At 42.1% G+C, this 24,301-nt stretch overlaps 1 protein-coding gene and 1 long non-coding RNA gene across 2 annotated transcripts in view; both read right to left on the bottom strand.

Moving 5' to 3' along the window:
• The window catches only part of SPRED1 (sprouty related EVH1 domain containing 1), a 76,087-nt gene extending 54,497 nt beyond the window's left edge, over positions 1-21,590 (bottom strand). Inside the window, exon 1 of the mRNA XM_081864195.1 lies at positions 20,586-21,590. Within this exon, the coding sequence (XP_081720321.1) occupies positions 20,586-20,617 (32 nt within the window). The 5' untranslated portion in view covers positions 20,618-21,590. The remainder of the gene's footprint in view (positions 1-20,585) is intronic.
• Positions 1-24,301, bottom strand: part of LOC309345265 — a 332,679-nt gene that overhangs the window by 89,033 nt on the left and 219,345 nt on the right. The gene's annotated exons all lie outside the window — the stretch shown is intronic.

The raw sequence follows: 24,301 nt of genomic DNA, 5'->3' as shown, positions 1-24,301 counted from the left end.
TCTCATGGGGATTACATGTCATACAGATTTAGTCTCAATGTATCTTAATACAATTACATTAGAAGAAGACAGCTATCTGATGTAGGAAACGGGGAGGGGGGTGTCAAATTCTGGATATGTACATTTCGACACACTTTAACAGGATGCAACAGACTTGAAAAAATCCACCAGGAGAAATTACTGACTGCATTCTGTATCAGCAACCCACGCAAGCTGACTAATGGAGTTATATTTGTCTCATAAGATAGTTAGTTCCCCGTGCTATCTAATGGCTGCAAAACGGAGCATGAATAGCAGCAGCAACCATGAGAGTGAACGGAAAAGATTTCCTATTCAGCAGCCATACAGTCCATACTTACAAGGGTTTTTTCCCCCAGAAGGAGATTTTAATCAGTTCCTGCTTGCAATGCAAAACAACAGCAAGCCTAAATCTACTCCAAGAAATCTGTAATGCAAAGATGAATAAACTGTTACTGAGAAGAATGAGGGCTAATCTGCAGAAAGAAAGAAAGAAAGAAAGAAAGAAAGAAAGAAAGAAAGAAAGAAAGAAAGCTAGCTAGCTGACAGGACTTGTGCAAATATAACAAAAAAATAAAAATTGAACTGTCAAGTTAAAAAAAGTCATTTGAGAATCTTTATTAAATATAATTGTTTTGATATTATATGTACTGCCTTAATTTTTGTTCTAGAACCCACTGTTTTCATCAATGCAGCAATGTTTTCCTTGTTACTCTGTCTTTTTCAATAGCTCTTGCACCAAATTCTGAACCTAAATGCAAGAATTCTTGCCAAGTTGTTCTGCTATAACCACAGTAAAGTCATAGGTAGTTCCAGTGCTGGATTTAAGCTATAGCTTAGGGCCCCATTCTCTTGGGGGGGGCTCAAAAAAATTTAAAGGGGAAAAAACTGGATGTACCTTTCCCAAATATAAGATAAAAAACAAATAAAATACAGTCATACCTCGAGTTGAAGTAGCTTCAGGATAAGTATTTTCGGGTTGTGCGCTGCGGCGACCCGAAAGTAATGGAGTGCGTTACTTCCGGGTTTCGCTGCTTGCGCATGCGCAGACGGTCAAAATGACGTCACGCACATGCGCAGAAGCGGCAAATCGCGACCCACACGTACGCAGACATGGATTGTGTTCGCTTCTGGATGTGAACGGGACTCTGGAACAGATCCCGTTCACATCCATTACATCATACAGCAACAGTGTATAATGTAAGTAATGGGCCCCGCCTGCTAGCCTGCTCCCTAAAATATTCAACACAAAAAACAGTGACAATTTGTTGTTGACAAAGGACAGCTGGACATATAAAGGTCCCCCTTACCTTCAGCTGCTTAGGGCCTCATCAAACCTAAATCCGGCCCTGGATAGTTCCAATGCAATGATGCCAATATTAATAATATATTGTTTATATTTTTAATTAATATGATAGTAATTGCGTCTAAAAAAATTACAGACTTTCCCTCCACTAGTACCCTGTGTTACTCCTAAAATCTTTTAAACAAGTGCAGTCCTCCTTTACATGTTTCCTAGCATCATTTAAGCTGTCAAAAATAGAAAGTGGCAAATAAAATAAAGGCAAATATGAAGTCAGGGCTTGTGCAAATATAGCGGTATCAGAGAAAGATGCATGGAACAGTCATCTAAATGTTTAGGAATAAATCACTAATCACTGGTACAGGTACTAAAATGAAATGCAAAAGATCTGGCCTGAACAACAAAATGTATACTTAACACTCCCTTGCCCAGAAACGGAATTTGGAACACTGAAGTCACCTACAGTATGTACAGCATCCTATTTTGAGTATGGCATTATTGCTCTGACCATGACCATATTTGGTTGTATTTTGCTAGCTAATTGTAAAATTTTTGTAAAATTTTACAATTTTAAAATTGTAAAAAATTTTGTAAAATTTTATAGTGTAAAATTTTATAGTGGCATTTTTTATGAATGGCTGAACAACAGGCTAAAGGATTAAATTATCATATTTGCATACTAGATATGCAAAATCAACTAAAACTATTAACCGAAAAAGTAAGGCAGATGGGATGTTTTTAGAGCACTGAGTCCCGTTTGGAAAGCTCCCCACTTCAGTGAATTTGAACTTTTCCTCTCCTGTATTGACTGGGCAGCACCTGAAGATTCAGTCAGCTATAAAACCATGCTGATAGGCTGTTTCCTTGTGATAACATGAGGGCACATGGTACTTAAAAACACAAAAGCTGCCCACCTCATGGCCCAGGGCAGGAAGAACATAAGGTCAAGACTTGCAGCTGAGCCACCATTCAACTTGTTGCATCTGTCAAAGGAACTACAAAGGTGGAAGAAGTCAGGCCACAACCAATCAGATCCATCAGAAGATGATTTAACAAATGCATCTGTCTTGTTTATAAGTCTAAGGGAGCTATATGAGGAATAACAGTCCACTCCAGAAGAGAAAAGACATGTTTAGCACTTCCTCACACATGCTCCTCTGTCCACTCATCTGTTTATCTGCTATTCAGTTCCAGAGCAAAACTGGACTCTTGTATGTCAATCCCAAAACAGGTTTACCTAAAATTAAACCCCAGCAATTTCCATATGACTTATTACCAACCAAGCCTGATGCTATCTGAGTGATAGGAAAGAGTCGTATCCTTTCAATGTACTGTTTTCCACATTATTCTTCCCTGCCAAATTAACTTGGCTGTCACTAATGTAAAAGTAACGTAGACTTGCCACTTGTTGCACTATGAAGATAATATGCAGCACCAAGCCTAGAAGGGCCATCCCCACTGCCCAGGTTTCCCTGGCTGCGGCTTTAAACGAGCGTGAAAAATAATATGGTTTTAGCAGAAATGTTATAAAGGATTAAGTAAAAATGGATTGGTAATTAGTGAAAGAGGAGAATGTAAAATTATAGTATATCAAGATAAATTTTTAGGATAAAAACAAAGATGGAAAGGATTTGCTGAAATATCTAATTGAACTAGAATACAAAAAAGGGAGGTGTGAGGAGGTCAAGGAAATAAGCAAAGGAAAGAAAGTTATGTAAAGGTTGGATTTGTGTGTGTGTGTGTGTGTGTGTGTGTGTGTGTTTTGCTTTTGTGCTTTGTTTGTTTAACTTTTTCTATTTTTCTTTCTGTAACCTTCAAACTTTAATAAAATCTATTATATTAAAAAAAATTAAACGAGCGTGAAAAATAGCCTGGCTAATCTTAACGGCTTTAAAAACTCCGGTTGGAATGTACATTTTTACTTGTTTCTATTCCTAAAATATTTTGAAACATCTTCAATACAAGTCAGAAACCAAAAGGAGCATATTGTGGTACTCTTCTAAGGAACGCAATATATTATATGCAAAGAGGAAGAACACACATATGCACATACGGGCCATATGACACATGATGCAGTGGCAAATGAACGCTTGCTGCTGTGTGTACGTACTTCAGGGATCATGCCAGTTCTGTGAAGGTGAAGCACATTTACCCCCATGTGTTCATCGTGCACATAGAGGTAACCTTTTTTTTAACAGAAGCCTCTTTAGACGAAGAAACAATGCGTGAAGCAGCCTTAAGAAAGGTGAGCTACAGAAATATGTGATTCATATGTGCTACCACGTTGCCTGATTAGCATATTCATAGAATGGCTTTGAAGCAAAGTATCAGCAGTCATTGGTGGAAAAGTCCTCTTCCCAGTGCCCTACACTACAGTGGAACCTCTATTTGCGACCATAATCCATTCCGGAGATCCGTCCAGAGGTTGAAATGGGTTGCTGGGAGAGACGCCGTTGTGCGCAGGCGGCAACTGCCCACTTCTGCGCATGTGCGAACGGCGGCAAACTTCTGGTTTGCCGCGGTTGCGACTTGGAACGACTGTAAGAAGAGGCAGTGGTAAGTAGAGGTTCGACTGTATTGGAATAATTAACAGATGTAAAAACCCCACCATCTTCACATCTGCTTTCCCTCTCTAGTCTCTCGCAACACACCTCTCTTAGCATGAGGGATGAGGCAGGAGTGAGAAGCATGTTTAATTCCAAAGGCATCCAACAGTTTTAAATAACCATCCCCAAGTCTGGATCACAAGGCGCAAAAACACTTCTCTGCCCACACAAGTGACATGCTTTTTCAAGGCCTGGAAAAATACATACCTCGAGCCTTAAAGATTAATCCTCCCCTCCTCTTCCTACCAAGTAACATAAACCCTAGACTCTGCCTCTTGGCAACAGTTCCGACAAACTCAACCAGCCTCTTGCATGTCCTTCCCTTCTACGCTGCAATGGACAGACACAATGCGCTATTTCTTTGCCAGATACTGTACAACCTCTATTTTATTACGTCTTGCTATTTCTGTGCAAAATCAGACATAAGCCAAGCTATATTTTAATGAAGGAACTCATTAGCATGATTCATTAAAATACAAGCTAAGCACTTTCTTAAACTGAGGCTACCTTCTGTCTATGAAAAGGAGTTCAATGTACATGGCAAATGCGTGCACACTGCCCTTCAACTCCTCCTTGATTTCACACATCCTCTATTTCAGTCTCACTGTCTTTGGTGGCTGCAGAAATGGAAATAATGGAAGAACATCTATTCCACTAGCTCCACTGAGAAACCAGCTGTCTTTTGCTCTCCCCCCCAAAGTCTCCTAGCATCAGCTATTCAGACAGGCTGCAAAGTATTGGAAGAGAAGGAAAATAAGGCTATTCCATCAGGTTTGCTGAGAGAGACCTCAGCTGTCACCTGGCAGCAGCCATTTCATCAGGCTGTTTCAATCCTTGCTGATTGTAGTAAGAAACTGTAAGAACTGATTATTGTATTTGCTTCTCTCATCCTCCCTTCCCAGTTGTCCAGTTGAAATTTTACAAATCTCATATGATTATATTGTTTTGATATGGATTTCATGTTTGCATGAATGGCATCCCATGTTTTCCACATAAATTATAGGTTCTCTCTCTTTCTCTTTTTACAGCTGAAATCATGACTACAGTCTGTTTCATGAGGGTGCACTATCAAATATTTATCCAGCCACGTACTGCAGATTTGGAACAACTGTCTCCAGGCATCCCCTTTAAATGTATTAACTTGGGTATTTTTCCTGCCATTCCTTTCGTTGTTGTCTTCTGTGCTAGCATGATTTTTAAACATCACTTCCGTGTATCGAAAAACAGTATCACTTTCAAGGAGAAATGGATTTGCTCAAGAAAAAGTAGAACCACACGTCCAGATTCTATCCCTAATACAGGGACAAGGAGGAGGCATACACATCTGTAACCCAATCTGATATCTCTTGGAACTGCATCTTTATTGATATCTGGTGAGCAATGCAGTTCACAATATGCTGTTTTTAAAGATACTTTATTTTTAAAAAATGAAAACTGATAATGTGTGAAGCCTATTGGATGCAGTCGTAAGAAGTGAATGATGTAATCTGCAAATTCTAAACTCGGCCAGAACTGGGCACTAAACATGCTTATACATACATAAACAATCTGAGACCATTTATAGACATTTAAACATTATGGCTAGATGGATATCAATGTTTGACCTGTAGAGGTTTACTGCTTCCCCACTTTTTCAGTTTTATAATTTTATTATATATTCTCTGTTTCATACTTTGCAGAACTTGTACACAAAATTCGGGATTTCTGCCATTTTATAATCAATCAATGCATTCTTTAAAAAATGTGTGCACTGGTATATTGGCTGACAATGACACAGGGAACTACTTTAAGGCTTACAGACTAAAGCTGCTTAGTTTGTATTAAACACTTTATTGAACAAATACTCACATTCTACATATTGAATGAAATAAAAATAAAATGCCTCTTTTATCTGCAGGAAAGGACAACCAAAATTATCAGGGAATTGGAAAAACCTCCCTATCTGGAAAAATTACAATGTGAGATTTTTTTAGTTCAGAAAAAGGAAAGAGGGTGGACAGGATGGAGATGTGTGAAATTACACATAGTATAAAGAAAGCTGGTTTGGAAATGTTTTTTATTCCTCTATCATAATACTTGAACCCAGAGTCTTCCAATGAAGCAAAATGGCAAAAGACATTTAGAACAGCCAAAAAGAGGCACTTCTTCACAGACAGAAGAGCTAAACAACAGAATTCACTACTAAAAGGTGTAATGATGGCTGCCCACTTGAATAGGCTATCGTTGGCTAGCCTATTCCTCCACTCTCAGTAGTATTACCTCTGGGAGCTAGTTGCTGGCGATCAAGAGTGCGAGAGGGCTCCTGTCTACAGGTTGGTCATGTGGGAACACAATGCTGTGCGAGAAAGGCCTTTGTCTGATCCAGCAGAGCTCTTCTTATGTCTGAATTTGGTTTTAATTCATTAGTATCTCTGAGACATTGTCTTAAATGAAGAAAATTTAGTGAATGGCCAAAAGTGATTGTAAATCACATTCTGCATCATTTCCCCTCACATTCTCTATTTCTCACTCAGATCTTGGGATAGGTGCGTGCTGTGCAGATGAAGCGCTCCAAGGTCATATTTCTGCTTTAAATCAACGAATGAATGATGTACCACACAATAACCTCTCATTTATGGCAGCAAATGTTGTGTAAAGAAGCCACTGAAATCTGCACAGTTCAGAAGCATGGTTCTAGCTTCCTTTTATTACCCAGATATCAGATACCCTTAGATTATGGCTAAAGCTTTTGTCCGCATTATTTGAAGAGCATGGAAACTATTGCATTAACACGACATCAAGAGATAAGCCAAACTGTCAACAACACTTGCTCACTTCCATGTTCTCCTTAGTCATGGTTACCCAATGACCACAGGTTATTCTCAGGACTCTAGCATCATGACAGTTGCCAAGACACATCTGGATATTCTGAATCCACTATGGTTTGCAAGGAATCATATTTATAATAGTTAACATGTCTGGAACTGAAAGGGGCTCATGACTTTTGCCCAAGCACTAACACAATTGGAGGTCTCCTTTGCTACAAATTCATTGATCACTGCAGATTGCCTATCTTGATTACAGTCCAGGAAGTTTTCTGCTAATCAATTCAGACACTTCAGCCAATGTTTATGTACACTGTAACAAAGAGCTTAGCAATTTGCAACAGAAGCAAGTCGGTGGATGGTTATTGCTGCCCTTCTCTCAGGTGAAGCACATTCCTTTATGGTGGCGGCATGCGAAGCAAGTGTTTTCTTTAGGCGCTGTTACCATGCACATAGAACTTAGCATATGAGGGGCTGCATATCAAAAAACTGTGTGTCAAAAAAGGGTCTCTGTGCTTGCATTTTACAAACTGAACACAACTGAACCTATTATGGAAATATCTGCAGCAGACACAGCACTGGGAAATCCCTCCCATCCTTCGTTAACATCAAGGATGGCTCCAAGCTGCTCTGTAGCTGTACAGTGGTACCTTGGGTTAAGTACTTAATTCGTTCCGGAGGTCTGTTCTTAACCTGAAGCACCACTTTAGCTAATGGGGCCTCCTGCTGCTGCTGCGCCCCCGGAGCACGATTTCTGTTTTCATCCTGAAGCAAAGTTCTTAACCCGAGGTACTATTTCTGGGTTAGCGGAGTCTGTAACCTGAAGCGTTTGTAACCTGAAGCGTATGTAACTCGAGGTACCACTGTAGTCATCATTTCCTGGATTGTAAAAACAAACTGAATTATTACAAGTACAATCCATTACCTTCCTTTTTGTAACTAATATTAGACTATAGGTCCTCCACAACGTTTATCTAACGTTTTCCCAGGAAGATGGACTCTTCCTGCACTATTTTCCACTGAATAAATACCATGTAGAATCATGAAGTTCTTTGTGTATTAGGAACTTGTTTCTACTCTATTTGCTTGAGTGTTTTCCCATGTCACCTAGCCAATAAGAGGAGCCATACTAGCAGACTCCTTATGTTAACTACACATAGTGGCAGGAATACGTATGTGCATTGTGTTTGCATGCATATACTGCAAGGGTTTGTTTGCACATTTAACATGCTTCCTAAATTCCCCCCTAAAAAAAACCCACACAAAAATGCCTTCACATGGCACACATCTGAGGTCTGAGGCCAACTGTGCAACGCTCTTCCAGAATCATTTGCCTTTTGCAAATGTTATTACAGCACACATACTCAGAATGTACAATTATATTGAGTTTATATTCCTCTGCATTCTGGAGAACTTGGAAGAGGACCAGAAGGAAGCTTTTGGGCTGCAGTCAAAATTTGATTTAAGATTCTTTTTTTTTTTTTTTTTTTTTTTGGCTGTGTACTGGTAATACATTATGTACGGTGTGTCTCCCTAACCAAGGCATATGCATAGCCCTTTTGAATCTAAAAGTTCCATATTGAGTGGTTTGTTAGGAAGCCCTCCATTCCTTGTCCCAAACAGCCTGTTAATATATATATTTCTTTTTTAAAATGAGCTCAGACAACACAGCTCTACTATAAGAACAGGGAAGTTAAACCTTGCTGTTCATGCTGTCCACCCTTCAGCCATCAGTGTTAGCTAGGTTGAAGGGACAGCTGTTTAGCAATGCAATGGTAAGGACAATTCCATGAGTTTAAAACATCTGCATCTTTTTAACCAGCAAATGACTCATAGGGATTGGAATTTGAAAAAAGGCTTGATAGAACATAACTTCTCTGTCTCAAAAGAACATCAGGTATAAGATATGTTGAGCACATAATCATGAAAATATCATCCTATGTAAACCACAACCAGAAAGGAGAACGATACAGCTGCCTTGGTTCACTTTTTAATATTTGCAAAAAGGATACTGCGAATATTGTCAGCTTTGCAACATTTAACCAGCTGCTTCAGCTTTTTTTTTTTTTTTTGTATTAAGCAGCAGTATGGAACACTGTACTATGCATGGAGAATACCGTATTTTTCGCTCTATAAGACGCACCAGACCATAAGATGCACCTAGTTTTTGGAGGAGGAAAACAAGAAAAAAAATATTCTGAATCTCAGAAGCCAGAACAGCAAGAGGGATCGCTGTGCAGTGAAAGCAGCAATCCCTCTTGCTGTCTGGCTTCTGGGATAGCTGCGCAGCCTGCATTCGCTCCATAAGACGCACACACATTTCCCCTTACTTTTTAGGAGGGAAAAAGTGAGTCTTATAGAGCAAAAAATACAGTAAGTCATCAAGTTCCAGTTCCCAAAACAAATATGAGTCTTACTAGCATGTTTTTGCACGAGGTAGCTTAGAATATAGTGCTGTTACCCAAACTGTTTTTTTAATTTAAAAAATGTGTAAAGTTTTGACATGTCGCAAAATGAATTATTTAACTGTTAAATTAAAACTGTTAAATTAAAAACTGAAAATATTGTTATGCTCCTACCAGTGTTTTATTGTTGACCAGAAAATTGAGCACAATAACCAATTTTGATAACTAAAAAAATTACATTATTAATTTCTATTATTGTAAGCATTTTAGGAATCACCCTGAAGAACCTCTAAGTCTAAGAAATGTCTAAGAAAGGTAAAGGACCCCTGGATGGTTAAGTCCAGTCAAAGGCGACTTTGAGGTGCAGTGCTCATCTCACTTTTCAAGCCAAGGGAGCCGGCGTTTGTCCACAGACAGCTTTCTGGGTCATGTGGCCAGCATGATTAAGCCGCTTCTGGAGCAATGGAACACTGTGACGGAAACCAGAGCGCACGGAAACGCCTTTACCTTCCCGCTGCAGCGATACCTATTTATCTACTTGCACTGATGTGCTTTAGAACTGCTAGGTTGACAGAAGCTGGGACACAGCAACGGGAGCCCACTCCGTCGCATGGATTTGAACATACGACCTTCTGATCAGCAAGCCCAAGAGGTTCAGTGGTTTAGACTACAGCACCACCCATGTCCTTCTAAGAAATGTGGCCTAAGTCATAATATAAAAAGGGGGGGGGAATAAGGAAAACTCTTTATCTTACCACTTTAAAAAGTTTTATATGAAAAATAAAAGATTGGTATGACAACAGTGTAAGACTCCTTTTTGAAAAATATCACTATTTCCTGCATGAAAAGTTGTTTTGAAAGCATAAAAATGAAGTTTTACATTCTATTCATGTAAAAACACGCTGATTCCCGGACTGTCCGCGGGTTGGATTTAGAAGGCGGTTGGGCAGGATCGGGCACCGGGCCTTAGTTTGCCTACCCATGGCTTAGGGGGCTCTTGTTGCTAGAAATATGTTGCTGGAGTTGCAGAAAGTTAGTAAGACTCTGGACAAACACAGTCCAACGATTAGGAACAAGGGTTTTGGCAGTTACCTTTTCAGAGTTTCTATTTTTAACATTCTGCAATCCGCTGAGGCCTTAAAATTGGAAAGGATTTAAAAATACTTTAAAGACATTCTCTTGCTATTACTAAATTTAGCATTTTTTGTAACCATTTCAATGTTCAAGTGCTGACCCCTTAAAAAATTGTCTCATTCATCTCACCAATACTGCGGCAATTCCATTAAAAGCGGGGGGTGGGGGGGTGTCATTTGGGCATGGAAGACTGCATCTGGTGCACAACCGTTCTCATGGATAAGACAGGGAACTGACCACCCCCCATTTCCACGCACTAATATCAGTGCAAAATCTGTACCAGCTCATGTGAAAAAGCAAACCATTATCCAATCCCGTTCCACAACTATTAGACGACAGTGCATTTTTAATGTATGGGTCTCTCTCAACTGCTCCTGAAAAGATCAGGAACATTACTGTGTGCCTTGCTTCCACCTCTTTCCCACTTTAGAGGTAATTTCCCTTCCTGATCTCCAGAGTAATCAGACAGCATGCCAAATCTTGGTTAACCTTATACATAGTTAACACTGGTGCAAAGGGAGAACCCATTTTCAAAGAGAGAGGAAGAGGAAAGATTTTATTAAATAAAGCATGAAACATTTTGCGAATTGATAGTTCTCATGATGAAAAACATTGTGAGATGTGCCACAAACACATGCACACAATGTAACTGCAACACAACTTTTGACAGCTGACTGTGTGTGCTGTGTGCTGCTTTCTTGCGATAAAGCACGTTACCTGTTGCATAACATGTTTGGGGGTTTTTTTTTAGAAAGGAGGAAAAGCAGTTATTCTGCAGCAATCCCCTACCTCAGTTATTTGCCATCTGCAAACTCTCCAACCACAGCAATATCAATTAGCATATCAGAGGACTGCACAGACTGTATAAATCCAATTCCATCTAAAATAGTTTTCGTTGGTAAGCAGCTTTTATGGGCAACTAGTTTTTCAGTGCCCCAGGCAAATGCTTAGCTGAACTTATTTTTGCAAAGCCTCCATTACCTGACATTGGCTTGTTAACTATGCAGACATTTTCCTATTACCATAGCAACATTGCAAGAGCACTAAAAAGGTATGTGTGCTTAGTTTCCAAATAGATGTTCAAAGCCTTGATAGTAAGGTAACAAATGATAAATTTTCAGTTTGAGTAGTTTAACCAATACAAAGCAAATAATCTAATTTGCGTTATGTTAAGCTTTTAAAGACTCACTCTTTCCCCTATAAATGAAGTTCAGATGCAAGGGCAGTAGAGGTCAAATTATTAATATATTTCACCTCACTAACAGTGCAGGGTTTGTTTTAAAGTGTGAAGTACGTGGAGTTCCTCTCAGTTTCTACAGTACTTATCGTAACTATGCTCAATAACATAACATCTACAAAATACAATCAAAATATACACTAAAACTCATATAATACAGAAGCCGAAATGAGAAAAAGGGTATAACCTGGTCACAAGAAAGCTAAAATAATCTAAGTGGATAAAACATGTCCCAGCCACCAAAAACAAAGCAAAGCAAAACAAATCCTTAAGATTACAATATTAATATCAACATTAAAAGGATGTTAAAAGGATTAAGATGGAATTAAAAGGCCTCGGACAATAGAAGGGTCTTTGCCTGACAATGTAAATACATTAGTGAAGGGAGAAGAAAGATGTTGGGGGGACTGGTCCATAACTGAGCTTGTTCTGCCTCCACACCCTCAAAACATCAGATTGAGAAGGCACTCAAGGAATCATTAATCTGATGTTTTGGTTCTCCTACCCTCTTAAAAGCCACAAGTTAAAGATGCATCATTTCATCAATAATGGGAACAATCCTGCAAGAGTGAAGCACCTTTTCACGCAGTATTCTATGAAATACAGTGATGGTCACTGTACTGGATAGCTTTACAATAGGAATAGGCAAATTGATGAAAGATAAGTCTATCACTGGTTTGCCATGGTGGGTATGTTCTAGCATCTAGCTCCACTGTCAGGAGCATTGTGCCTCTCAATACCAGTGCTGGAAATCACAAGCAGGGAGAGTACTGTTGCTTGTGGGCTTCCCACAGGCCTCTGGTTGGTCTCTGTGAGAACAGGATATTGGACTAGAGGGGCCTTTGCCCTGATCCGGCAAGGCTCATCTTTTGTTCTTAAGGATGTTTACCCCTGTTTTGCATGCTTTCAAAGAACACACGTCTGTGCACGCACAGGCTGTTTTCACACCCGGAAAAGGGCAGAACGGGGGCAGGGGACGGAGTGGGAATGGGGTGTAGCAGGTGTGCTTATGCACGCCCTGCCAACACGCGTGTGATGGCTCAGAATGTAACCGCCGCACAAAACCAAGGTTTCCTGTATGTAAGGCAAGAGCAGCAAAGGAAGTGAAACTGCAAGTTGCAAATACAGCGGTACCTCTGGATACGCACACCACCGGTTGCGTATCCTTCAAGATGCGAACGCGGCAAACTTGGAAGTTTTTTTTCCGGGTTTCGTCATGCACACACGCGCAGAAGCGGTCCCTCTGGTTGCAGAAACCTCGGGATCTCTGGAACGGATCCCATCCACAACCGGAGGTACCACTGTAGTTTCAAAGAAAGGCCACAAAAGCCTAAAGATAGCATAAACTAATTTGCAACACACGCACACTCAGTTTTCACCAGCAGCCATAACACAAACATCAACTACTACTGACCCTGCAAATAAATTGGGTGGTGGTACCCGGAAAGGTACGGGGAATCCACAAAGGGCCATAGCATACCAACTGCAGCAATAGCTGTGCTGTAGATCTCTCCATATTATAGTTAGCTAATTATATAAAATGAGATAAGGATAGATTTAGATGCAATACCTAAATAAGGTTTCGTGCTATGTTTTGAGCCCAAGCCTTCTTACAAATTGTGATTTGAGGAATGATGCAACCTAACATCATTAATAAAAATAATAAAAACAAACCAGAGCAGTGCATACTAGGACTGACAGATTTGCTTTCCAAATGGAAAATTAATTTTAGCACAGGGTTCCAGCAAGCCTGCTGACACAGCTAAAGAAGTATTAGAAGACCAATAAATTGTGAGTACTGCCTATCATATTGATCAGTGAGAGGTTTAGAGTGCAAGCACACAAGCCAACAACATAAGCCCCCTGACATTGACAACACTGTAATCTTACTCGCTCCCATCCTAATATTTTTGTCAGTGCCCTCCTTTAAATATAGAAGCCTGAAACCAAAATTAATTTCATAATTAATTAATGTCATAAAAAACTTCATAATTAATCTATATAATTATCTATGTGTACACGTTATCAGTTTAACATGCGGCTAGGTTGAGTTCCCCCCCTTTTCCATTCGGATCAGAGCTGGGGTTTTTTGGGGGGGAGGCATCAAGTGCAGTATGGTGGTACCTCCGGTTGTGGACGAGATCCGTTCCGGAGCTCTGGTCGGATCCCGAGGTTTCCACAACCTGAAGTGCCTGTTCTGCGCACACGTGTGGCGCGATAGAGTGCTTCTGTGAATGCAGCGAAACCCGGAATATACTGTACTTCCAGGTTTGCCGCGTGCGTATCCTGAAGGATACGTAACAAGAGGGGCACATACGTAGAAGTACCTCTGTATTTCTTTAAAAAGAGAAAGGACACAGGAAGGATTTGGGTGCAGAATAATTGAAAATGTGTACATAGTCCAACATAAGTAAAAAAAATTCCAACTCAACAAAATACAACCTTTTTTTTTTACAGACCATTAAGTCATAAAGAAAAAAGCAAGAAAGGAACATCAAGTCCTTTTATTCAGCAAACATGGTACCACTGGTAGCTTTAGTATACAGTTTTATCTAAACCAAAGCAGAAAGGTTTTTAGTTATTTAACTACACTTTTTTTATTCTATAAACAACAAATTGGAAGTACAAATGAAAGAACCATGCAGGTAACATTACCATTAGCTTTTGCCCTATCAGCTGATTAACATATCCACTGAACTGGACTTCCATAATTGATCCTAATGGGCCAGAATTTTTTTTTTAAACACTTTGGCTTATTCAAACCAATCCCCAAACATTTTAAAGCTTTAGTCCTTTTATTAGTTGACATCTGTCCAACATATTATATTGATGGCAATGGGAAAGAAAGAAAGAAAGAAAGAAAGAAAGAAAGAAAGAAAGAAAACACATTTGTTTCTTACGTTATGTCCGGTGCTTACTCTAAGAAGCTCCAAGCAACATACTTGGCTTTTCCCCACTCCAATTGTAAGCTAAGCACTCCTGGGTAGACAGGTAGGACCAGTCACTGTCCCTAATCTAAAAGCATCCCATGAGATTGACAGGTTGGAGTGCAAACCCTACACATATTCAAAGGGAAAGAATTTTGTGTTGGGCTATTTAGAATTGTATAGAGGATAGTGGGGAAGTTAGATTGCCCCATTCTTGCTTCCAAGTTCTTGTAGCATCACAGTTCTAAACGGTACAGGAAGCCTCAACAGGTACAGAAGGCAGTGTTAGAAACTCATACGCTAGGTGCCAAATGGCTCCTTAAACCATGGTATCAATCGCCAAAATGGAATATCTAGTTGCCATTTTGGGGCCAGACAGCTCATAAGTCGCATTTTTCCATACCACTTTTTGGTTCCTGAAATTTGTGCAGATAAAATATCACGGACAGAATTCTACAGGTTGTGTCGTTAGTGTGTAAAAACAGAAAAGGTCCAAGGATCCCCAGGCATAAACCTCCAGATGGTGCAGACATGATACGCCATCCTGGTGCCTGAGCATCTTCACTGGGTGGCAACTGGCAGACACCCAAGTGTAAAATGCATGTGGTGCCTGGCAAATCTTTGAAGCTCACTCTCCCAACACAAGAATAGCTGGGCCAGGCATGGGGATGCAATGGGGGGGGGGGGCGCCAAGGCTAGCTGGCACATGCCTGCTCTCCTCACACAATTCTTCTCACATGGAGGAATTGAGTGCCCAAGCTGGGCTTAAGTTCCACAATGTTGAACAGAGCTTACTTGTTAGCAAGTTTGCTGACTGCAGCTTTAATGGTAATTTAAATGCTATTGTGGAAATCTTAACGCTCATATTTGTCACACCACAAAGATTTTATGGGTTACAGGGAAACAACTTGAAGAAAATGTTGCATCTGCTCAGGAAATGGGAACCAAACAGTCATAAGGATGGGGATGTAGAGGGAAAGGCAAATAAATTGTGTAAGGATTCCTCTTCACCTTCACACACCCTAAGCCCTTCTAAGGTCTGCTTTGAATGATTCATGTGTGTACTTATTTAACCACATATGTGGTAGGGAACCAAGACTGGATTATTGGTCAGTACCTGATGTTTAGTAACCATAGGCACTCCTAGAATATAGTGCTATTTTTTTAAAAAAACTGAGTTCTTATGCATCCACATCAAATTTGTAGGCCACTGGGTGTCTGAGTCCCTTCTATCTCCAGACACTTCCACAACTTGGTGCAAGGAATTGCAACAGCAGCTAGTAACATCTACAGAGCATGCACAAACTCCAAACACTGGACAATTAATTTAAAGTCATGCAATGCTTCAATCTGCTTATATCTGAAATTTAAGAATGTTCACTTCTACCCTAGATCACCACGATACTGCACAGTACTATGTGCACTTAAGCCACACTGAAATCCATTGGCCTGTCTTGCCTTTTTTCAGTCAACGCAGTGATAATTTTTAACCCTTTCTACAACTCATTTTTCTGTGTCTTTTTTCTCTAGATACCATTTCACCACTTATCCTCTCCTAATGAATTATTCCTCTGTTTGCAATTTTGGATTTGCTATTCACTGGGGAAAGCTCTTTTGACAAACCATTGTGCTCCTCATCCTGCATTACTTGCAGTAAAAATAACATACAACTCCTTCTGTACATCAATAAAAGAGATCCAACAGACACAATTAAAATAATTTCATTAAGGAATTTTTATCTATCATGAAAAACCTCTTGCAGATATTATTGTTAGTAAGCACAAACACTGACACACGTATTCTATACATGATGCAAACAAAAGGTCAGTGTGCATCTCTCTGTGTGTGTGTGTATGTATAAATGTAATTTTTGTATATGACATTAAAGGATGTCTCCATATTGAATGAGAATCAATGCTTTTGCATGGTAGATTTTAAAGACTAAATCAGTCTTAAGAAAAGGAGGATCACGGGTATGCCTTTGAATATAAGCGTCACTGGGCTTCTGTGTCATCACACACACACACCCCCCCCGCAAATGTACAACATGCATTTTTATTTTTTTGTTACAAGAAAAACTGGAACATAATAGCAAGAAGACAGCTTGCTGGGTATTCAACGGCATGCGAGTATGGTCTGTAAAAGCTAAACTAGTCCCAAACCAACTACTGTATAAGCAGGATTCAAAAAGGACTCCTGGTTGCAAGTCACTAAATTGCTTGATTTACCATCAGAGCCTCAGGTTTGCATACCTCCTCTCTCACTCCTCTAACAAGGACCCAACACAGGATTTTGGACCTTGCATTATAGAACTTGCCTTCCTGGCAGGTTTCATCTTGCAGGGTCAGGGAGCAACCTTACATTCAAATGTAGACAGGGTCTGTCTGTCCACTAGTTGCTTTCTGCCCAGGAGAGTGGCCAAGGCCTGGAACCAGGTGCAACCAGGGTAGAAGCCCAAGCACCAAGTAATAACCTCTGAACAGTTCCCAAGAATGATTGGGGGAAGAAAACAACCAGAGTTTCATTCTCTCAAGCAGTAGTCTAAAGAGACAATATTTTGGTATCATAATGTTTGCATGAATATTACTTTTAGCATATAGGGAACCATCATTACCTCCATTTATTTATTTTACTCAGGTGGCATTTTCTGTGTGACTCCCTTTGAAATGGCATGCTTAATAAGGGATCTGAACAAAACTATATACACATACGTTACAGTTAGGCCCCATGTCAACTTATCAAGCACACTTCAGATCTGCAATCCCATGCATATAGTTACTTTCCCTAAAATGGAATTCAACAATGTTCAAAAAGTTTAAAGCCCTGACCTATTGAACTGAAACCTAGTATCTTTCTTTTAAAATGCAAATGAACATGACAAAACACAGTGTCAAGTCACATTAGAAGCAAAAATATCCAACATTTACTTGCAACTTCATGTGGACAGATATCAGACTACTTTCTAATTAATGAAGTGATTAGTCACTAATATACAACTTGCCATAGTAATTTGGCCCATCCAGCAAGCAACTGAAAAAGTAGGACTGCAGAAGACTTGGGAGATATGTTTCTTAAAAACAAAACAAAACATGCTAGAGAAAGATGAGGTAAACAAGATTTATATAATGCATAGTATTGTGAAACCATAAACACTTTTTCTGACAGCATACCAGGCTAACACACAAACTGGTGAGGTTTATTGTTAAAAACTCCCGGAAAATTGAGCTGTGCAGGTGCAATAACAAAATCTAACCAACGTACTGCTTTCAAAAGAGAAAAATACAATTAACAACGGTCTCGTAATATAAATGGTTGTATGCTGAACACTGCAAGTTGCTTTTTGCATATACAGTCAGACACACATAACAGAGTTAAGGCCTAACTAACTGTACTCAGTATGGACAATATGCTACACAATTCATTAGAATGCAAGGAACTTTTCAAAGTGAAAACTGCGTGAACCGATCCAAACTAGAATTATTGGTTGCCATATTTAAGCATGGATGACTGTAGCAGCCGCCACCGCCGCAGCAGCTGTGTACTGTATTTTCCACTATATCAAGTTCATAAAATCAACTTTTAAAAAACCCTAAGCTAATCCACACAAAGCATAGAAGATCACTTCACTTCCAAGAAGAGAAATTCAAAATGTGACTGGAGAGCCTGATGAGAACACAAGGAAGGAAAAATCAGTATGAATATGTAGATGTGTTCTAGCATTTTCTTCAGTTATGAAATTCCTGTATGATGGCGATACAAAAGACGAATCGAAGAGATGAAGAATACAATTCAAACTGACAAACACATTCTACGTTATAATCAAATGTTCTGAGGGTGTTTTTGCATCCTAACTATTGAAGAAAACATTTTCTCTTAATTAAATATTCTATGTTGTCCTAAAAGTATAATCAATTGGTCTTTGTTCAAATATTTATGCTAAAGTGTCATAGAATCATGGGGTGACACAGAAATACACGCACCAAGTGGCACACAGAAATATATGCATTAACAAAGGGCTCTTCCCCAGCAATCACATTTAGGCAGCTTTTGTGACTAATCTTAAGAACGTATTTCAATAATTTTACATTTGACTGGTTTTAAAATGCTTAATGAAAGTTGACTACATAATAGCCCTTTTATTGTAAAATGCAATATCTAATTAATCATCTTATTAACTTTTCTTCAATTAAAATACAGGGGCTGATTACGGTGTGAATATCAACCAGCAAGGTCTGCAAAACTGCACAAGTAAACAGGGTGAAACGTTTTGCTGCTGCTTCAGTTATAGCAGTGTTTACGTCTTAAGCCACTTTGACATAATCTTGTATTGTTTTAGAAATACTGGTAGTTTCTGATATGCCACATTAAAAAAAGGAAGCTAGCTACTAGAAGATTCTATCCTCCACCACCCCAAAGATCCCTTAGTGACACTACAGCAGTCCTCAGATTATGGCCTCGATTTTTTTCTTTTAAAAGCACACTTTTTTTCATATTCTGGCAAGCAAGGTGGTGCTTCTGCAGATACCCTGACACAAATCTGTGCCTTTCTTTTAGAAAAACAGGTCTAATGTGAAAGTGGATCCATGTAGACACAGTGTACTGCACTGTGAATGGCCAGCCAGGTATTTTATGAATGGAGAGGATCACGTGCTCCCAGCACTTCCCCGAGCCGATATTTCCCACATAACAGTGTCAACAAGCAGAGAACAGTATTTTTCGAGACGCAAATCCAGAAAACCCTAAACCGCGAACATACTAGGCTCTTTCTACCTTCATGAAAATTTCCCATTTCTTGGAAGCCAAGTTCAGTCGAATGTCGAAGGTGGCATAGGTCTAATTATTATTTTTTATGAATGAAGACTGTGATATGCAAATTAGAGCGATTCACAAAAAAGAAAATATGGCGGCCGCTTCCCTCTCGGTTCCACGGGCACTGCAGCACTTCATCTTACCAAGTAGCTCAATACAATGTTTTGTACTTGTTCCTGTTGCAGTTCAGGATTTGTCCTTGTTATATTATGTGATTCTGGCTTAAGAGTAAAGCCATTCATTAAAAAAGAAGAAGCAGAAGCAGAAGCCTGTTCCTTTACCGATCCATCTTAAGGAATTAAGATTTTATATGGAGGAATGTATGCAACTGACAAGTGTTCCCTTCTCCACCAAAAACCAGTATTTCCTCCTACAATTCAAATTACTTGCTACAGGCACTGAAAAAATAATTACCGTGTGATAATTCTGCCAGAAGGATGCTTTTGCACTATAATTGAGCCACAACTATTGCAAAGTATGTTTGAGAAAATGACTAATTCGCAACTCATTCTTGCAGAAAAGAACCACCATTGACAGGGCAGGATGCAGGAGTCACAGGCAGCGTCAACATTTTTCATTCTTTTGAAGAAATGGGAAAGTTCAAGATTGTTGACATGACTACCCTGTTTCAGAAATTATATATTTCATAGCAATTTTGAAGGCTACATCCCTCCAGATGTAAAAAAGAAAACATAAGCCCCCTATAGATTTCATCCAAGCCAAGCATGTTAAATATATTAATATCTTGAACGTTATATATATAAATATCTTCATTCTATTCCCCATTTAAAGAAGGGGGGAAGGGCGAAGAGTCCTAACAGCTCGTTAAAATGTATATATAAAGCTTTGGGGTAAGGTTTAACACTGTATTTACACTGACTCATCCAATTAAAATTCAGGAACAGTTTCCCTCGGGATGAAGCTCCCACTCACTACTTTCTATAGGAAACATGCAAACGAAAATAGACTTCTTTTCCCCCCACAAAACGTTGCACGTAGGCCACTGGAAGTTGAGGGTCGAGGGGGGGGGCGGGAGGGAGACGGAGGGTCCATTTCCCCAACACACATAGCTAGGCAATTTTTTCACCATATCCTGGGTCTGCCATGACTTTTCCAAATTACCAAAACAGTCAGATTCGGGGGGTGGGGTGGGGTGGGGGGTGTTTACATATGCAGAGAGACACACACACATCAATCAGCACGTTTAAAACATATCCAGCTATGTAAGGAGCCCGAAGAGAGCAAGTCAATGAACGGAGGTGGCGGGGTAGGGGCGGGTGGGGAGAGAGAAACGCCAAACCGAAGAGGATCCCCCCCCCCGAAGAAAAGCCGAGAAACTTACTCGTTGTTAGAATTCGCCGTCTCTTCGCTCATTTTTTCCTCACCGTGATCCGATCCGGGGATGGAGCAGCACCGACGCAGCCAGGGCGCAGCAGGAGCTCACCAGAAACCTCACCATTGTTAAACCCCACCGATGCCCCCCCTGCACACCCTTCCGCCAGAATGGCCTCAATCCTTGAGGTGGGTCCCCTCCGAAAGCAGCAGCAGCAGCAGCCTTCCCCGCCTCTTCTTCGCACGGAAACCGAGGGATCCTGTTCGGCCGAGAGTTGGGACTGATGTCTGGTTTGGCGGCGGCGGCAATCGAAGCTCTTTCTGGTCTTTTTCACCGGGAACCGGGCGGCTGGCGGCGGCGGCGTCTCGGCTGCAAGCGAGGCTCCCTAGCCGTGTCCTTGTGCCGCATCGGCACCAGGAGCCCACATCTCCCACGGCTGCAGCAGCAGCAGCAACAGCAGCAGCTCCTCAAGCCTGGCCTCCGGGCTTCCTTGCTTCACCCCCCTCCCCTCGTCCCCACGAGCAGGTCCCCCCGCTCCCCGCCGCGTCCCTTCCTCGCTGCCAAACCCCCGGGGCAGGACGGAAAAGCACCGCGGCAGAAATTCCTCCGGACGCCCGCAGCAGCAGCAGCAGCAGCAGCAGCGTCTGCAAACCCGATTTTTACCAAAAAAAAAAAAAAGGAAGGGGGGAAAAGCAGGCGGCTCAAGTCCGACTACCCCGCCAACAAGCAGAGGCAGCACTGAGGGAAACTAATTCAGCCCCAGGCAGGCGAAAAGGAGAGGGAGGGAAAGAGGGAGGAGGAGGAGGAGGAAAGGAGGAGGGAGGGGGGAGTTTGAAAGCAGCCCGGAGGTTCGAAAAGGGGAGGGGAGGATGCGTCACGGCTGGTGGCGCTGGAGGAGGAGGAGGAGGAGGAAAGAGGAGAAGTCGGAAGAGCTCGTCCTTCTCCTCCTCCGCCACCAGCCCTGGCACCCCGCCCTCTCCCCAACCGAGAAGGCCAGCAAGTTCAGGAGCTGCTCCCCAGCAGCTACAGTCCCCGAGCCTCTCTCTGCGCCCCCCCCCCTTCCTCCTCTGGTTGGAAAACTGGGCGGAAGCGTTGACTTCACGCTCCTTCCGCCGCCAACTCTCCGAGGCGACGGACGGGAAAGGAGACCCCGGGCACTTAGGAAGCGCCTCCGTCCGAAGGAGCCGCCGAAGGGCGCAGACCTTTTTTTTTTTTTTTTGCCACGGGGCTGGGGAAGGGCGGAGAAGCTCCCCCCCCCCCCGGCAGGCTACGTCGCCTTCCCTCGCGCTGCTCTGTGCACGCGGCTGGCGCCCCGAGCCCCTGCACTCGGAGGAGGAACACGGCTGCCAAGGGCCCCGATTCCCTCCCCTCTGGGAAGCCCAAAAACACAAACATGCTTTTCCTTCGCGCGCTTCAAGGCCGGCGGCGGGGTGTGTGTGTGTGTGTGTGTGTGTGTGTGTGTGTTTCCTTTGGCTGCTCATTCGCCGCCCCTCAAATAAATAAATAAATAAATAAGCAAATATCGGGAATGTTCCTCAAGTTTGCACAATAAAAACCCCGGGTTGTGGCGCAAAGGGGTTTTATTATGGAGGCCACGCAAAGCTGTCTTTCTGCTCGAGACTGGCTGGTCACCCGAGGAAGCGGGTTCCTCCCAATGGAGCAAAACCCAAGTTGGTTCTCGGGTGGTTTGCTTTGCCACGCCGTGCCTAGAAAGAAAGCGGCTCTTGCTCCCGAGGCCCTGAAGTCTCTCATGCCTCTCCTAAGGAGTCGCTCTTTTCTTCTTCTTTTTGGGCTGGGCTACTTCCAAGGAACAGGAGGGAGGGGAAGAGACTAAATGACCACATTCCCAGCCCGCCATGCCAAAATAGTTTCCCGAAAGTAGTTCCCTCGCTCGCTTATTTTCAAAGAGTTGCGAGTGTCTCGCACGCGCACCGCGGAGGGATACGCGGAGTTGTGCACAAGGCCACACGCGCGGGGAGGGGAGCGAGGAGAGTTAGGCGCGAGGGCCGGAGAGCCAGCCGCGCTGCAGAAGAGAGGGAAGCAGTTGGAGCCTGCACGGTGCAAGGCGCGTGCGTTTCCCTCCGTCCCGCGAAGTTGGCTTTCCCCGCGGCCGCCTCCTCTTCCTCTTCTGCAAAGCAAGGGCTGACGCGCTCCGCTTTTAGCACCCTCCGGGCACGAGGCGCGCAGCTGCTTACGCACGCTCCGTTCTAGAACTCCGCGCGGTGGAAGCCGCGGGCGGCGGACTCGCTTCGCGTTCGAAAGAAAGAAAGAAGCTTTGCATTGTTGCACCTATTGAAGAGAGGAATATGTGGGGGGTGATTGCAATAACCCACCTAAGGTCTGACTCCTGTGAAAATCCTGCCCTTTTTTCTGGCGGGGAAAGGGGGAGCAAGGCCTTGTTGTGATTACATCCTTTCTCCCTGCGAGGATTTGATTCCTTAGGCATGCATTCCTCTCTTGCCAGCGTTGCAGTAGTTGTTCGCCGATATTTCTTTGCCTCCCCCCACCCTCCACTAGTTAAGGTGGCAATCTTAGCTGTTTAAGGTGCCACTAAACTATTGTTTGTACTGCAGCAGGTTATTAACCTGGCTACCCCTCTGGTAATGGTTAGATTTTATAAAGGGATGAAATTGTTAATTTAAATGTAGCAGTTGCAAGAGTGGTAGCTGCGTTAATCAGTTGCACGTTCACAATGCGGCGGTCGTTTCATACAAGGGTCCCTTCAAAGTGGCAGCCCCAATCTGTGGTTTCAACACATTTTAATCATCAGCACATAGCAAAAGGGTGACATTAAGTTGTTCCATTGTGCTTCAGATGCTGCTTCCTTGTGTCGCACCAGGAATCCCAAAAGCAGCATCCGATGTACCATCTTTGCAAGAAAGGCAGTACCAAAGAGGCTTAAGTGAATTCTTAAGACACTCGTATAATCTGGCCTGTCTCATTGCTTTTGTTGACATCACTTTTTTGTGACGGTGGTAATGGGGGCAGCACAAGTCAGAAGTAGGTCCTATTACACTGGGGAACTGGAGTCCTTATAAGTGTGTGTAGGATATACAGTGGTACCTCAGGTTACATACGCTTCAGGTTACAGACTGCTAAACCAGAAATAGTGCTTCAGGTTAAGAACTTTGCTTCGGGATGAGAACAGAAATCGTGCTCCGGTGGCAGCAGGAGGCCCCATTAGCTAAAGTGGTGCTTCAGGTTAAGAACAGTTTCAGGTTAAGTATGGACCTCCAGAACGAATTAAGTACTTAACCTGAGGTACCACTGTAATAGCATCCCGAAACTGTTGCTACTTTCATAATGCAGAACCTGCACTTGGGAGCACATTGATACTGATCAGCCACACTTGCCTTTGATCCCTCCCCTCCTCCGCCTCCTCCTTTTATGTCCCTTTGGAATTTACATCACTCTTAAAGAATTCCCTGCAGCTTTTCAGGTGTGAAGATGGAGCTGCACAGCCCCTTCCTGTGAAGAACTGGCCCCTCCTAATCCTCTTCATTTCATTGGGCAAACTCTGCAGAGGGTAAGACTGCAGGTTGTAAACTGTGCAGTGGCTTAAGCATGTGGTGAAGGGAAACAAAAGCTGCAAAATCAAGCACCTACATAGCAACACTGACAAGACATCCTTACAGTGTTGCTGGCAACCTTATTCCTGCACACCAATCATGGAAGTTTCCACCTGAAGACATCCTTAAATTAGCCATTCAGACAGCCAGAAAGAG

This window comes from Podarcis erhardii, assembly GCF_964252035.2.
Source record: "Podarcis erhardii genome assembly, chromosome: 1".
In the NCBI taxonomy this organism is placed as follows: Eukaryota; Metazoa; Chordata; class Lepidosauria; order Squamata; family Lacertidae; genus Podarcis; species Podarcis erhardii.
Note: the sequence above shows the minus strand (reverse complement) of the source record. Positions and strands in the feature narration are given on the sequence as shown.